This window comes from Bos indicus x Bos taurus, chromosome 1 (assembly GCF_003369695.1).
Source record: "Bos indicus x Bos taurus breed Angus x Brahman F1 hybrid chromosome 1, Bos_hybrid_MaternalHap_v2.0, whole genome shotgun sequence".
NCBI lineage: Eukaryota > Metazoa > Chordata > Mammalia > Artiodactyla > Bovidae > Bos > Bos indicus x Bos taurus.
In genome coordinates this window covers 64,083,997-64,099,848 of record NC_040076.1, presented here as the reverse complement: position 1 = coordinate 64,099,848, position 15,852 = coordinate 64,083,997, and the positions used below count along the sequence as shown (strand labels likewise).

The 15,852-nt window shown below is 45.3% G+C and overlaps 1 protein-coding gene across 1 annotated transcript in view; it reads left to right on the top strand.

The window, feature by feature from the left end:
• Positions 1 to 3,062: 3,062 nt before the first annotated feature.
• CD80 (CD80 molecule) overlaps positions 3,063 to 15,852 on the top strand; it is a 31,143-nt gene continuing 18,353 nt past the window's right edge. Inside the window, exons 1-3 of the mRNA XM_027527362.1 lie at positions 3,063 to 3,168; positions 5,055 to 7,196; positions 8,474 to 8,792. Of these exons, the coding sequence (XP_027383163.1) occupies positions 8,693 to 8,792 (100 nt within the window). The 5' untranslated portion in view covers positions 3,063 to 3,168; positions 5,055 to 7,196; positions 8,474 to 8,692. The remainder of the gene's footprint in view (positions 3,169 to 5,054; positions 7,197 to 8,473; positions 8,793 to 15,852) is intronic.

Sequence of the window (15,852 nt, the reverse complement as noted above, 5' to 3'; positions counted from 1 at the left end):
AGAAAAAAGATTGATCTGACACAAGGAAGAAGGAATTCTGCCAGCAGACTATCTTCACATGGAGCTGCTATATCACCTCAACCTGGGTCTTCAGCCTGCTAGCCTATCGTGCAGATTTTGGACTTGGTAATCTCCACAATCACATGAGCCAGTTCCTTAAAATAAATCTCTCTCTGCATGTATGTATTGGTTTTGTTTCTCTGGAGAACCCTATTACAGCATATAAAGTATGCTAGATACTTTGCTAGGCGCTTACTGCAGTTACTGAGGTAGAGCAAGAATCACAGGGATAGAGGAGGCTTTTGAGGCACAAGCACTGTGACCAAGGAGAATGTTCAAGGTACCAGCTCAGCAAATAGGAGGGAGACATTATCAGCTTAGAGGGTTCACAGAAGGGGGCATCTAGAGAAAATTATATCTGGGCTTATTTTTTAAAAGAATAAGAAGATAAACTAAAATTTCCAGAAGCCCAGAAATAACCCAAACAGCTAGTTCAGAGGAGAAGCAAAGATTTAAAAAAAGTAAAAGTAAAAACAAAGACGCAGACTTAGGTTGATATTTCCTCCCGAGTGATGCACGGTTGCTCAGCCCGACCTCATTGTGGAGGCGTGAGTTAGTTTGCAGTCCGGCCTGTCGCTGGGTTAGAAGACTGGTCACGGTCTTAAGCTTTCTCCTTTTCTGTCTTACTGAATCATTTCCAAACACTTCATCGAAAGACTGAGTACTAGATTTGCGCAATGGAAATCAAGTGTCCTCCTGGAGGATTTTAAAGAAGGCTGGAGAAGAATTTGAAGATGTTTATCAAAGAAAACAGGCTCTCTGGCCACTGGTCCCAAAGTACTTTTTAAAAATAGAATCCATATGTACATAAGAGCAAAGTTTACATCATAACATGTCAGAGTCAGAAGGGATATTTGCATACCTGTAACTTTATAGTGAGGAAAGTGAGGCCCAACTAAGTGAAGAGAGTTCCTTTGAGTCACACGCAGAGAGAAGTAGCCTTCTCTGAACTCTTCTCTAAAGGAGGCCATGGTCTTGGAGCTCTCAGTCCAGGGCTTCTTCCATTCCCTGTACTGCCACTCACACAAACTTTGAAATGATATGATAGACTAAACATTGAGTTCATTAACGCTCTGAACCTGCTGAGCCTGATTTTTTAAAATATTTCATACTCCTTCCACAAGAGCCCTCCATTTGATGACAGTGTAAAAGTCATATTTACTATTATACAGAGTGAAGTAAGCCACAAGGAAAAACACCAATACAGTATACTAACGCATATATATGGAATTTAGAAAGCTAGTAAAGATAACCCTGTATGCGAGACAGCAAAAGAGACACAGATGTATAGAACAGTCTTTTGGACTCTGTCGGAGAGGGCGAGGGTGGGATGGTTTGGGAGAATAGCACTGAAACATGTAAACTATCACATGTGAAACGGATCGCCAGTCCAGGTTTGATGCATGATACAGGGTGCTCAGGGCTGGTGCACTGGGATGACCCAGAGGGATGGGATGGGGAGGGAGGTGGGAGCAGGGTTCAGGATGGGGAACACATGTACACCCATGGCGGATTCATGTCAATGTATGACAAAATCAATACAATATTGTATAGTAATTAGCCTCCAAAAAAAAAGTGAAAAAAAATACAAAAAAAAATTCTGATGCTTAAAAAGGAGAAAAAATAAATAAAAGTCGTATTTAAAGAAAGATCCAAGATATGTGCTGTAATTCTAATAAGCAGGCAGTAATCAAATATGGCAGAAGGTGGGGATGGGGACACTGAATGGAGAGATAAGTGGATACAAATTGGTGTTTTAAGAGCAGGCAGTGGCTTCTCTCCTAAGCAGAACAGAAAGAGACCTGGGGGAAGTCCACATTCCTGCCCAACCCTCTTTCCCCGTGTCTCTGGAGTGCTCTCGTTTGCTTCTGTAAGTTGTTTTTTCCCAACCTTTGATCTGGAGATCCACGTAGATTTTGAAACCTTCTTTGGTACATTTTCTACCAGATGGCCCCCGCCCCTCTGCCTCTCCCAGTTCTGTGGGGATTTCCCACAGCCGGTCAGCTGAGTCCCCACACTCCCCTTCCTGAGTTTGCAATGGACTTTTGGTGCTTCTGACCACAGGCTCATCCTAAGCACTTCACTGCCCACAAGTCTGGCTCTCAGTGGGTGAAAATATAGCTTCCAGGAAATGGAAAGTAACTACTGAAGCCAAACACCTGGGTAGCCTTGCTTAAGTTCCCTCCCCACTCTCCCATCCTCTGCTCCACCATCCCTCCATCAGCATCAGACTAGGCTAACCTACCTGAGTCTGCTCATTTTGCTTCAAGAAGAATCCTCGGGACTATAGGTAAAGGAAAACCTCATCAGGGGACATCTTTCAGCCCTCTCCTCCTATCCTCTGATGAGGTGTCAGTTCCCTGACCCTTCGTCTCTGGCATTCATTCCTAAAACTGATCTTTGGAGAGAGCTCAAGTTTGGGGGTGGGAAATCTAAAAAGTGAGAGTGAAACCAAGACTTCACAAAGGAAGCTGGTTTAGGCAGGTTTCCTAGTGGTAACAGCCGCTGGAGAGTCCCTCAGCCTCCCCCTGTGGATGCCAGTGAAGTCAGCTCCAGAATCAGGAGGGAGTCAATGTGAGGATGTGCTTTGACTCTTCATGCATCAAATAAATTCTGCTCTTCTCCGGCATCCTTGTGTAAATGGGGCCACAAGTGGCCAGATTTCCTCTAGGTAAATGTGTCTGTGCAAGGTGTACTTTAAATGTTGCCCTTTCTGGGGAGAGTTGACGAGAGATAAATCTCCTCTTTCCAGTCAAGCCATGCAATTTCTGTTTAATTTAATTCATGCATAGAATTAGACGACTCCCCTCCCTGCAACCCCTCCCCACAACCCCTCCCCCCAACCCCTCCCCCCAACCCCTCCCCCCAACCCCTCCCCCCAACCCCTCCCCCTTCTTTTGAAATAGGAGACCATGACCTTTGGTTACAGATTGTTTTTCCCCTAGATTACTATGTCACTAAGAAACAGAGGGCAGCTATCTATTTCACTTTTCAAGAAAATATGCCAGAAAGAAGAAAGAGGAGGAAAGGGAAGAAGCTGAGGAGGAAGGAGAAGAAGGGGAGGGTAAAGGAAGGTGGTTACTTCCTCCTGTTGATGTTGTTTAGCTGGTAAGTCCTGTCCAACTCTTCGTGCCTCTTAGGGTGGTTAAATAGTTTAGTGTGTTTAAGAAGTAAATGCCCTATTGTTCAGTCTCTTTAATGGGCTCAGCCTGGCACTCAGTGATGACCTAGAACGGTGGGATAGGGGAAGGAGAGGAAGGCTCAGGAGAGAAGGGGTATATATATATATCTATATATACATATAAATTCTGACTGAATCTAGTTGTCGTACGACAGAAACCAACACAAAATTGTAAAGCTATTTTCTACCAATTAAATAAAAAAATCTTTTTTTTTTTTTAGTTTTATTTTATTTTTAAACTTTACAATATTGTATTGGTTTTGCCAAATATCAAAATGAATCCATCACAGGTATACATGTGTTCCCCATCCTGAACCCTCCTCCCTCCTCCCTCCCCATACCATCCCTCTGGGTCGTCCCAGTGCACCAGCCCCCAAAAATCTTTAATGGGCTGACTTGACTCTTAAGCGTTCATTTATTTGAGCTAGATATCATGACAGCTACATGTCCCATTATGAGAGCACCAAAATCGTCTCCGTCCTCTCCTTCGACAGCCTTTGGATGGCGCCTTTCTATGTTTCTGGGGGAGCAAGGAAAGGGAAGCACAAACTGAGAAAAGGGCAGCTGTGCTGACTCTGCCAGCAGCTCTAATGGACAGTGTGGGCAGGAGGACTGCAGCCAGTGTCTGTGGCGACTCTTAATCCCCAGAGTCCTATCATCACAGAGTGGCCAGGATTCAAGAGCAGGCCCCTACCCTCAGGCAGAGAACTCGAGTGGACACAGGGTCTGTCTCTTCTCTTAAAGGATCAAGTAATAAGCATGGCAGCCCACTCCAGTATTCTTGCCTGGAAAATCCCACGGACAGAGGAGCCTGAGTATGATACAGACTGAAGTGACTGAAAAGGCAGTACAATACTACACTCCCAGTGCCTTTGAAAGTTGCCCTTTCCAGATTCATCTCACACGCACACACACACACACACAAACCAAGTCTTCCTTAAATACAACCAAATCGCCGGCTTTAATTTAAGATTATTTTCTCTAATTTGGTCATCCACAGAAGTGAAGTTCATTTACATCCATTAAAAGCTCAAAGCAAATAAACAGGAACACCTCAAGGCAGTGAAAGATCATTATCAAGAACCCCCAATCCCCTTGGCCAATCTTAAAAATATCTCAGCTCTCCTCTGTTTGCTCTTTTCTCTGAATTGCCCAGTTTAACATTCTTCTTCTTATTGTTTGTTACTTTTTTTCGGGATCCATTTCGTTTGAAACAGAATGTAGTATTTCAATAAAGGTCTGGGCTCATGTGCAAAGATAATGAAGATAATTCCTGGCCGTGGCATGTCATTTTTCCACTCATACCTCCCTAATATTTTGTTGGCATTTTCACCATCTTGCAGCCTTAGAATGCCCTGGGTCTTTTTCTGTGATTGTTTGTTTCTTTTTCTTAGGGTCTGTCCATCTTGTTCTTCTCTCTCTCCCATTCTATTCACCTTTGCATCCACAGCACATGATACAGTTCTAGGCATACAGTAGGCACTCAGTAAATTTGGGGGGACTGGCTTGATGTGGCAAAGGAGTGGTACAGACATTAGGAGCTCAGAGGAGGGAAAGAGCAGATGGGGATTAGAAGAGCCAAAGAGAGATTCTTGAGGAAGTGATTTTTGGAATACCCCTTTAGGGAAGGAAGATGTTTGGATGGGCAGAGAGGATGGGAAAGGCGGTACAGGGGGTTATGGTGAAGTTAAGATTTTCAGGCAGAAAGTAGAGCCCCAAATGCAGAAGGGAGAGGGGCAGTGGGCAACAGGGAAAGAGCCCTCAGTTTAGATCAGAGTTAGCGCTGAATGTCCACTTCTCTTTTCATTTAAAGAACTCTGGTGATTTCCATCTCCGTGAATCAGAAAGAATGTGACAGCGTACAAAGAAGAAGAGATTACCACTCTCACACCGATGGCCTTTACCACCAGCTTTAGCAGAGTGTGGCACCACTCGGGAGCACCACAGTCTTAAAGCCCAGGTCTGGCCACCCCATTCTGAGTGCAGGCTATACAGATGAATTTAAATGAAGCTGAGAACGGGAGTCAGAGAGGCTCCACAGAGAGGCTGAAATTCATTGCAACCACAGTCCAGGGCAGAAATCAGGGTGCTGGTTGCCAGGTAGTTGCCCAGGGGAACTGACCTGAAACAGAGGTCAGAGAGCTTCTTGTGACTCTTCATTGCTGAGATTGCAACCAGTCTTGTTAGAAAAACCAAAGATACAACTTCCTGAAAATTTTTGTTAATGCAAAAGTGGGTTTGTTTCTTTGGCAACAGAAGAGTCCACCGTGGGAAAGGTTTTCTCCGCACCTAAGCTGTCTTAAATAACAACAACAAAAGCTGTCCTAGCACCTTGGACCCTGAGTACTCAATATGCAAAGACTTTGCAGTAGCCCTAGTTGGCCCAGCCCAACCCTGCCTGTGTTAACGGTTTTTTGCTCAGCCTGGCTTTTATCTGCATGAGAGGTGAAACAGTTCTAAGGTTGAGAGAGGCTAGACTGAATCTCCATTTTAGAGAGATCACTTTGTTCAGGGGCAAAGCCAAGTGCATTTATCACATTCATATATCAGTCACATCTCCTATCATTTTCTTTTCCTCTAAATGGAGTCACCTTTCTGTTTTACTCAGTTATTTTAGACGGGAAGCCATTGTGTGTCTACCACATGAAGTCCCTCCTGCCTTAAGCCTAGTTTCTCTAGAAAGCAAAGCTAGTTACAAAGCCCTAGATGACTGGGGATGTGAGTCTGGTGGTATAAGACAGGGCGATTTGACACAGGGAAGAAAGAAAGGCCAATACAAGGGTGCCTCACCATGCTGGCCTCTGCTTCAGGCAACTGGTACTCCATCTCACCGGGACCTTCTGGAAAGCCTCGTGAAATGTCTCTCTCAATTCCCCATCTGGGTGATGAAAATGGAAAGCGGTTATCCATCATCTTCCAGCCCCTTTGGATCAAGAGTAGCCCCACTGGTTCTAAGTCCCTCATATTTCCAAGTTGCACATGCTTGAGTGTAGACTTTCCCAGAGAATCTGATGTGAAGGCAACAGAGAGGCCTCAAGTGCCAGAAGCAAACAGAGAAAGGTATGGGCCAGATAAAGTGCTATCAGGTTCCACGGGTGCAAAAGGGATCCACTGGACCAGTGTGGGTTGGCTGCCTTCCCATGAAATGCTCTAGAACTCTTCACAGGAGTAGCAGGCTGGTTGGAAATTGGCGGGGGAGGACTAAAAGCTTCCTCAGCTCACCCTCTGGTTCCGTCACTGTGTTCACCTGAGGCTTACTGTACCAGGCTAGGGTGGCTGGGGTTACTGTCCCACTTGGCTAGTAGGATACACTGTCCAGCCACTCTGTAGAGATGGTGGGGGTAGGGGGCAGTGTAGGTAAGAGTGGTCTTGTAAGCTGGGCACTCCCCCAAAGTTTCCACTACCCATGAGATGGATGGCCCACTCCTGCTACGGCATGACTGTAACTAGGGAGGGGTAATTCTGCGTGCTGAAACAAAACTTGAAAAAGCACAGAAGCAGCCAGCCTTATGGCTCAAATACTGTCTACCCCCAAAGTTGATGTGTCGGCCCCTCCCACTATGGGGCACCTTTCTAACCTCTCCCCTAGGTGGCCCAGTGCAGTTTCCTCTCCCCCTTGACCCTGAGGCACTGCTGGGGCAGGTGAGGGAGAGAGGCTGTGCAATCTGCGATACCATCTGAAGGGAAGTGACAAAACAGGACAGCAGAGGGAGCTTCCTCAAATTGCACATAAAGAACACTATGCTCTTCCCCTGGTTGGACTTAAACATTTCTGAACATCAGAGTTCTCTATCAAGTAAAAGGAAGTTGGGAGGGGAAATGCCACCTCTGTGAAATATCACCCAAAGAAAAACCGAGTGAGTTGCCATTAGTTTGAAGACGGCAAGAAAGGAACATCTCAGAAGTGGAGCCTCATACTTCGGTTTTTAATACAAGAGGAATTGTTCTTTGGCAAGTAAGTACATTTATTATTAGCTTAATATGGGGATAGCTTGGTGGATCTAGTTACCAACAACCTGACTGCTTTTTAAACAAACATACCTCTAAGATGCATCCTTTCCCCCCAGAGGGCCTTCTGGGGGTTTCTTATTCCAACATATTGGAGAATCATTATCAGAGTTATGACTCTAGAAAGTGGAAAGGAAAGTGGAAACTGTTAGTTGCTCAGTCGTGTCTGACTGTTTGTGACCCCATGGACTATAACCTGCCAGGCTCCTCTGTCCAAGGGATTCGCCAGGCAAGAATACTGGAGTGGGTTGCCATTTCCTTCTCCAGGGGATCTTTCCGACTCAGAGGTTGAACCTGGGTCTGCTGCATTGTAGGCAGATTCTTTACTGCCTGAGCCACCAGCACAGCCTGGGCATCAGTTATGGCCCTAGATAGTAGAAAATATTAATTTTTCAGGCTGAATCTGAGTTTTCCAAAACCAGTAAAATTCTGGTGAATAAGTGAATCCAGGCTAATTCTGATTAAAATACAGTGTGGCTGATAAGACAATCTGGTGTGGCTGACAGACTAGCCCTGGGGTGGTTCTCCAAGACGGGTCCCAAACATCTGGGTAGCACCCAGACTGGGTCTCTGCTGGAATCTGAGAGGATCACATCAAAGCACAGCTTTCATTTTTATTCCTAATGTTTAATATATTTGCTAAAAAAAAAATCAGCTTTCTCACATTGTAGTACATAATATAACCAAGTAATGATTTCCGTATGTCTTTTCTCTTCCCCTTTTACTGATGCTCTTCCACTGATTGAAATCCTCTACCGCTTTAAGACACAGTCTTTATGTAGAAGCATTTAAAAACAGAAACATTTGTTTCTCTGTGTTAATATAGTAAGAAAGAAATAGTTTCATGACTTAAGTACTGCCTTGGACAAAATACGCCCTCCCTGGTGCTCTGTGTTTCTCTATATGTTCTGAAGAGGGTCAGAGCTTTCATGCGTTGGCTGGCTGGTGTCCAGGGGCCTTTAGTTCTCCTTGTTTTTAATAACCTTCAACATCTCCCAGCAGTAGGAGACCGGTGGTTGGTTCTCGGAACATGTGTAAGGCAGGGTCACTTCCTCAAATGTCTGTCAAGTCTTGCTTTCCCCTTAAGATTGTGCTGTGATTTAGAGGTTGCTCAGATTACAGTCCCTGACTCATGTTAGGCAGTAAACCAAGAGGTTTTACAACCCAGGGTAGGCCAATCTTCCTTCCTTCCTGGATGACCTTTTTTTTTTTTTTCCTTTTCAGGTTGTGAAGATAAATCCTGTCTTTTAATTTTAGGAGTCTGCATACCCAGGTACTCCAACCAGCGTCTCTTCAGTGTGCTTTGCAAACATCACAGGCGAACCCTCTGTGCGGGAGGCAACTGAATTGTCTCCGGCCCTGCCTGGTGTAAACTGTGAGGTGCCAGTTCTCACGTGGCTTGAAACTGTTTGCTTTTGTTTTCCATCCTCACCAGCAGAAGCCATGGGTCACACAATGAAGTGGGGAACACTACCACCCAAGCGCCCATGCCTCTGGCTCTCTCAGCTCTTGGTGCTCACTGGTCTTTTTTACTTCTGTTCAGGTAAGCAACTTCCAGGAACTTGACTGAGTCTACCACCTCGGGGTTTGGAAGAGAAAGGGCATGGTGTTCTCTGTGCTGTCTCCTTCTGCCACCCTGCAAGAGGGAAGGGACATTCAGGGTATTTCAGTCCATTTTAGGGATGAGAAAACAGGTCCAGAAAGGTTAAAGGACCTGTCCTTGATCACACAACAAGCCAGTGGCCAAGCTAGCTCAGGAACACAGACCTTAAAGGAAAGGCAGAGCCGTGTTATTTTAACAAAACCAAAAGCCAATTCAGAAGGACAGCTTAGAGTTGTGATCTCCTCCACTAGATGCTCATTTACGTGTTGTGACACACCGAGGGCACACTGGCCTTGGGCTCTGCTTCCCAAGCTACATTTCCATGAGACAACACAATATCCTCTGCTTCTAAAACTGAACAGTGATGATCTTTCCAAGTTGAAGGGGGAAAAGAAAGTAGTGGTGACATACAATCTTTTTCATATTAAAATTTTCTCTTAATATTTACTTTTATGCTCTAGGTGCCAATGCCCTTTGTCAATGCTGGCATCTGACATTTGGTAGTATCAGATTTAGTGCAGATCATATTTTGAGTTACTTTTAACTTACTACAAAGGTATTTCAAGTGCGTCCTACAAAGAGTATTTTGACTTCTGGAGACTTTTTCCAGCTCAGGTGCTGAATTTGGGGGGCTGTTGGGAAGGGTGGTGCTGATTCTGCTGACAGGGTGGCTCTGACTTTTTTTAGAAGGCAGAACAAATAAAAGATCTGCTTTTCTGCTGAGCAGCATACCACCTGGTTTCCTCAAAATAAAGAGGAGGTTTTGCCTCCTGCACAGTTTCCTAGTCTTCAAAGAACCAAATATCAAAGGATCTTGTCTTAAGCTCTGCTTGCTTAAACTGCAGCCATCACCCAGAATGACTTCGCGGGTTGGGTGGGGGCGGTGGCGGGGACACAGGGGTGTGGGCACAGTCGCAAAAAGATGACTACAATGCAGGTATTTATACATTTTCTGTTGTGAAATTGCTATTTTACACTGTTGCTGAAGCAAGAGAACCATGATTCAAGTTTTGCAATTTAAACATCAGATTTTGCATATATTTGACAGTAATATTTCCAACGGTTACAACTTTTTTCCTGGGTAGCTGAAGGCAGCATTCCCAATTTAGAGTCTTCTGGGGAGTCTAAATGAGCTTTAAAAGATTTAAAAGTAAATTTACAGGCTTCCTAGAAATGTGGTGTGTGTGCAAGCGTGTGTGTGTGTGTGTGTCTGTGAAAGAAGGAGAGAGAGAGAGGTGGGGGAGGGGTGAGGAGAAAGAAAAACAATAAAAAAAAGAGAAAGCATAAAAAGAAAATTAAAACCAAGACTTTAACAATTATACCACAAAAATTAGAGGCCAATAGAAGGAAATGAACTTTGAGCTAAAGAAAGGTATTTTGGAAAGCACCTTGTTGTACAGTTACATCCAGATTTTATTGTTGCTATACTGAGTCAACAAAGGAATCTGAGCTTCTTTTGTCTGAACACCTACTGTGTAAAAGATGGACCTTGAAAAACTGAGCCTCAGATTCCTACTCTCAAAGAGAGATGTGAGTATGTTAGCTGGAGAAGGCACAAGTAATTAATCCACAAACAAGTGAAAAGCAGAGAAGTGCCTGGCTCTGCCTGTAAGCGCCCCTGACCTGGGAAAGGCGGGCAGGCTTTATGGTAGAGGGTGGGGGTCGCAGCAGCAGAACTTGGGCAGAGACTAGCCTGGACAAATGCAGAAAGATGAGGATGAGTCAGCGGGCGGGGAACTCATTTTCTGGTTTAATCATTTGTGTATTCAACAAACACTGAGCCTTTCTTATGTACAAGACACTTTTCTTGGTCCTGGGGACAAGCTGTTAGCAAAATTGACTTGGCTTTTGCCTTCATGGAATTTACAGTCATTAGCATGAAGACGAAGATGAATCAATCACTTGAATGTATGACCAAGAAACACGATGTTTCCCTGCCAGAGGGGAGGAGGGTGGTGAGAGTGAGCTGGGTGAAGGTGGAAGGAGCAGTATGCGAGGGACATGGAGGAGCAAAGAAGTGAAGGCGCGCAGTGTTGGGGCAGCAGGGAGACAGAGACCAGACTCTACGGGCTCGGGCTCGAAGGCCAGGGATCTGGAAGTTATTTGGAGGACTGGAAGGCCATGGAAGGATTTTAAGAAGGGGAGTGACACAGTCTCTGCCAGGGCTGCTCACACTTTTATTATACATACCAATCTCCTGGAGGACTGTTTAAAAAGCAGCTTCTAGAACAGGGGACTTTTTTTTTAACTTTTATTTTATATTGGAGTATAGTTGATTAACAATATTGTGTTAGTTTCAGGTGTACAGCAGAGTGATTCAGTTATACATATACACATGTCTATTCTTTTTCAAATTCTTTTGCCATTTAGGTTATTACAGAATATTGAGCAGACTTCCCTGTAGCACAGGGGATGTTTAGAGCAGTGAAAAGACTGGGTATGATACTGTAATGGTAGATGCAATGGCAGTTGTCAAAACCCATAGAATGTACAGCATCAAGAATGATGTATAATGTAAACTGGGGACTTTGGGTGATAGTGATGTGTCAGCGTAACTTCACTGATTGTCACAAAGGTACCACTCTGGTGTGGGATGTTAATAGTGGGGGAGGCTGCACCCATGGGAGCTGGGGCACATGGGTACTGTGAACCTAGAACTGCTGTGAAAGATAAAGGCCATATATGTATTTTTAAAAATGCAGTTTCTGCTTAGGTGGGCTTTGGGGAGGGGCCAGCAAATCTGTATTTCTAACAATCAGCCAGGTGATATTGATGCTACTGGTCCACAGTCCTTTAGGTTTAGTAGTAAAAGATACATTATACAAAAAAAGAAAAAGCCAGTGTTGCTAAAGCATGGAGAATGGCTTTTAGAGCAGCCAGTGCAATCAGGGAGGACTTTGTTCAGGGCTGGGGATTTGCCACCCACCTCCTCCCCTGTGCAGCAAAGCTACACTTGCACCTGTCCCCCCCGCTGTTACCCAGGACAGGGGGACCTCTTTCCTGCACAGGGCAGCACCAGCAGGCCTCCTGTTTCACTTCTGGTTTGGTCTGCAGAGGAAGAAGCACTGGACTCGTGCTCCAGAAACTGGTGGTCATCTAATATGGGCACCTTTTCCTCAGAGCTAGGGTCCTCTCAGGGAGACACAGCCTTAAGGAACGGAGAGAGATCTTAGGTAGGAGTAGGCCAGGAATTCAGGAAAGGTGTTGGCCTGGAAGTCTATAGCACGAGGAACACTGAGCTAGAGGAAAAGAGGGCCCCAGAGTGCCACCATAAACAGGGCCTCTCCCCCGTCGCCACGTTCTGTCTGCATGCCGCTGGCCAAGGCGTCCCCAAACCACGCTTCTTGCTATGACTATTGTGGTACCAGCTGTTCAAGTCCCCGAGCATTTTGGAGAGAGACACACAAGTAAGGATCATATTTGCAAAGAGCATATAGTCTGGGCCTGTAGAGGAAAGTTGGGAGCAGTGCATAAATCAGGTCACCAGTATAAATTTGTCAGTTGCTGGACAGCAGATACCTGTAGCCCCCTCGTGTGCCCAGCACCTAGCCCAGGGCCCACACCAGCCCTGTGGATGCTGGATCACTTAATTAAAAGCACTTAGAAAGGTCCCAAAAGGTCACTTCCATTGTGTTAAAGGTCACCCAGACCATTAAATCTCCAGATGGTGAGATTATAGGTGATTATTGTGTTTTTCTTTATTTTTCATTCTTTCCAAATTTAATGTGTGTTTCTTTTAGAGTCAGGGAAAGTCTTTATTTAAAAAGCACACCACATTCCTCAGTGAGATACACAACAGCACACGGTGATCTAAGCTGCTGTGGGCACCTGGTTTTTTCTCTGTTAGAAGTGTTTGTGCAGCCCTGCTGACCACTGCTGGGGTTCACCTATGGGGAAGGGGTGCTGTGACCAGCCCACTGTCCACACTGCCTTCCCCTTCTTTGGAGGGACTAGGGGGAGACTCATGGCTTCCTAGACTGGGTTCTTATTTCTTTAAAGCTAAACATTAAATTTTATTGTCATATCTCCCAACTGTCCTGCATGCGTTTATTGTTGTTTTTCTTGCAAAGACATAAAATTTACCATTTTAAAGTATGTGATTCAGGGGTTTTTAGTATAATCACAAAGAAGTGAATCCGTCACCACTATAATTTTGGAACATTTCTATCACTCTAAAATGAAACTCCAAACCCATTAGCTATTCCTTTCCATTCCCTCTACCCCACCTCTTGGTAGCCATTAATCTAATTTGTCTCCATGAATTTGCCTATTCTGGACATTTCTTTTAAATGGAGCTATATAATATGTGGCCTTTGTGTCTGGCTTCTTTCATTTAGCACAATGTTTTTAAGGTTCATCTATGTTGTAGTAACAGTGCCTCACATCTGTTCTGGTTAAATAATATTCCATTGTATTTTGAGTTCTGAGAGCTACATTATTTTTCTAAAACTAGTGTACTCTGCACTTGCTGGCAGAAAGCTCCCTCTCTTGGGGAGTTATCAGTGGGGAGCTGCTATGATCGGGGCAGGAAGCAGGCAGAGGGGTCAGGAAAGGCAGGGGTTCTGAAGTGCACCCAGAGTGCCCTGCGGGTGGGGTGGTTTGCACACAGACTTGTGAGAGATGAGTGAGGTTGCCTTCCATCTCTGCTGTCCCTCCTCCTCCTCACAGATGGGCAAGGTGACAATGGGCACCATGTGCCAGATGGGGGCAGTGACTCAGTGCAAGTGTCAGCCAGTTACACAGTGATTCTGGCCCCATCCTGGGCGTGACTCAACACCGGAGGCACAGGAGGTGCTATGCATGAGAACAACCCCATGGGGGAAAAAAACAACTGTATAGCTTTTACGGTTCATAAAACACTTTACATTTGGGTGTCATGTGACCTGTGGTAATTACGGGAAGTAAGTTGGAGAGACAGTATTATGACCATTTTGTATAAATTATACCTGAGGCCCAAGGAGGTTAATCAAAGGTTATGAGTCTAATACACAGCAGGTAGAATCAGAGCCCATCTCCTAAGGCCTACCCAGGCATTCAGCAAGTACTTAGGGAGCACCTGCTCTGGGCAAGGCCCGAGTTCTGCAGGTATGACAACAAACAAAACAGAAAAAGTCCCTGTTCTCATGGCCCCCAAAGTAACTCCAGCTGATATGTAGCAGCTAGACAAGCTCACGAGAGAAATAAATCAGGGCAAGTGACTCAAAAGGGGCATGAGGATGATGCTGGTTGGGGAGAGTCAGAGAAGGCTCACCACAAGGGGACATCTTCCCTGAAGGCAGCAAGGGACGGAGCTGTGTGGAAGTCTGGGAAAGGCAATGGTCCCAATCGTGTGCCTGGTACTGGGTCAGGTTTTACCTACATTCCCTCACAGAAACCTCAACCCACATTATCAGGTAGGTGCTGCTATGCCGTTTGTAAGACGGCAAACTAAGCTCAGAATCCAACAGTGCAGGCAGTAATGCTGAGACCTGCTTCTCCGCTCCAGAACCAGTGAAGCAGACACAACCCTTCAGAATCTTTCAACTGTTTTCTTGTAACCATGTGTAGCAGAGTCCCTGAGTATGAAAGCCAGGTCCTGGTGGGAATTGCCCAGAAGATTTTTGGTTCCTCTTTTCAGTCTGGTTCTTCCTCAGCACCAGAGTCTGGTGAGGGGATCTCACATAGGAACATCGAAGAGTCCATTGATGGTTTGCTGTTGACCTTTACACAAACACCCACACTTCTCCTCAGATGGCTGGACAAAAACTCCTTAAGAACCATCATTAAAATTTTCAGTGAAGAAAACTTTCAGATCAGTTTCAGTTAAGATTTCTTTTTGCTAATGTCACCACATGTCAAAATTAGAAATCCTGGATTCTTTTTGGGTGGGAACCAACAGAGCATTGGAAACACTCAGTTATTTAGGACCCCAGATGACTGAGTTGCTTTCTGTCATGGGGTCTGTCTGGCCCATAGCAAGACTAGTGTTCCATGTGTCTGTCATAACCCCAGAGTGAAAGAGACCAGAGGGTATGAGTTAGGGGTGAGAGGAAGGAGAAAGAGGAAAGGAAACCCTTATGGAAGACCTGCTAGGTACTAGGGACTTTTCCGCTTACACCATTTAATTTGAATTTAAGTTTTCAATCATCCTGAGAGGTTGGCATCATACCATGTTACAGATGAGGGAACAGGTTAATCAGTAAGTGGCTGAGCTGGGACTAGAACCCAAGTGAATAGGAATCCTTCTACATACCATTTTTAGTCATATCTTTTTTAAAAAGAGAGTTTGGATTATTTAGCTATTTTGTGCTCTCCTAAAATATAAAGGGACTCCTGAAAGTCCCTTGGAGTTCAAACCAGTCAATCTTAAGGGAGATCAACCCTGAGTACACTTTGGAAGGACTGATGCTAAAGCTGAAGCTCTAGTATTTTGGTCATCTGATGTGAACAGCCCACTCACTGGAAAAGTCCCTAATGCTGGGAAAGATTAAGGGCAGAGAGAGAACAGGGAGAAGAGCCGTCAGAGCATGAGATGGCTGGATGGCATCACTGATGCAATGGACATGAACTTGGGGAAACTTTGGGAGATGGTGAGGGACAGGGAGGCCCGGCACGTTGCAGTCCACGGGGTCTCTAAGAGTCGGACACGACTGGGCGACTGAACAACAACAACAAAGTATACCTTTTCATTTACTTCCTTTTTTCAGTTATTCTCCCTAAATCTAGGGCTGGCAATGTTCAGCACAATTGCTGAAAGAAGTGCCCTGGATCAATCGAAGGTACCTCCCACTGCTGTGTAAATACCCACAATCACAAAACTCTCTTCCGAAATGCTGCAGTGGTGCCACATCCAGTCTGATGTCGGGCGGGAGGATGGCTGGGGAGGTGGAGACAGGCTAGTGTCCCGTGACCCTGCTGTCTAGGGAGAGCAGGCCTGGAAATGAGATCCCTCTCCTAGTGAGATGGGGGCCTCCCTGGGGTTCTGTGTGGCTCTGGAGGATACAGAAGGGAAGATGTCAGC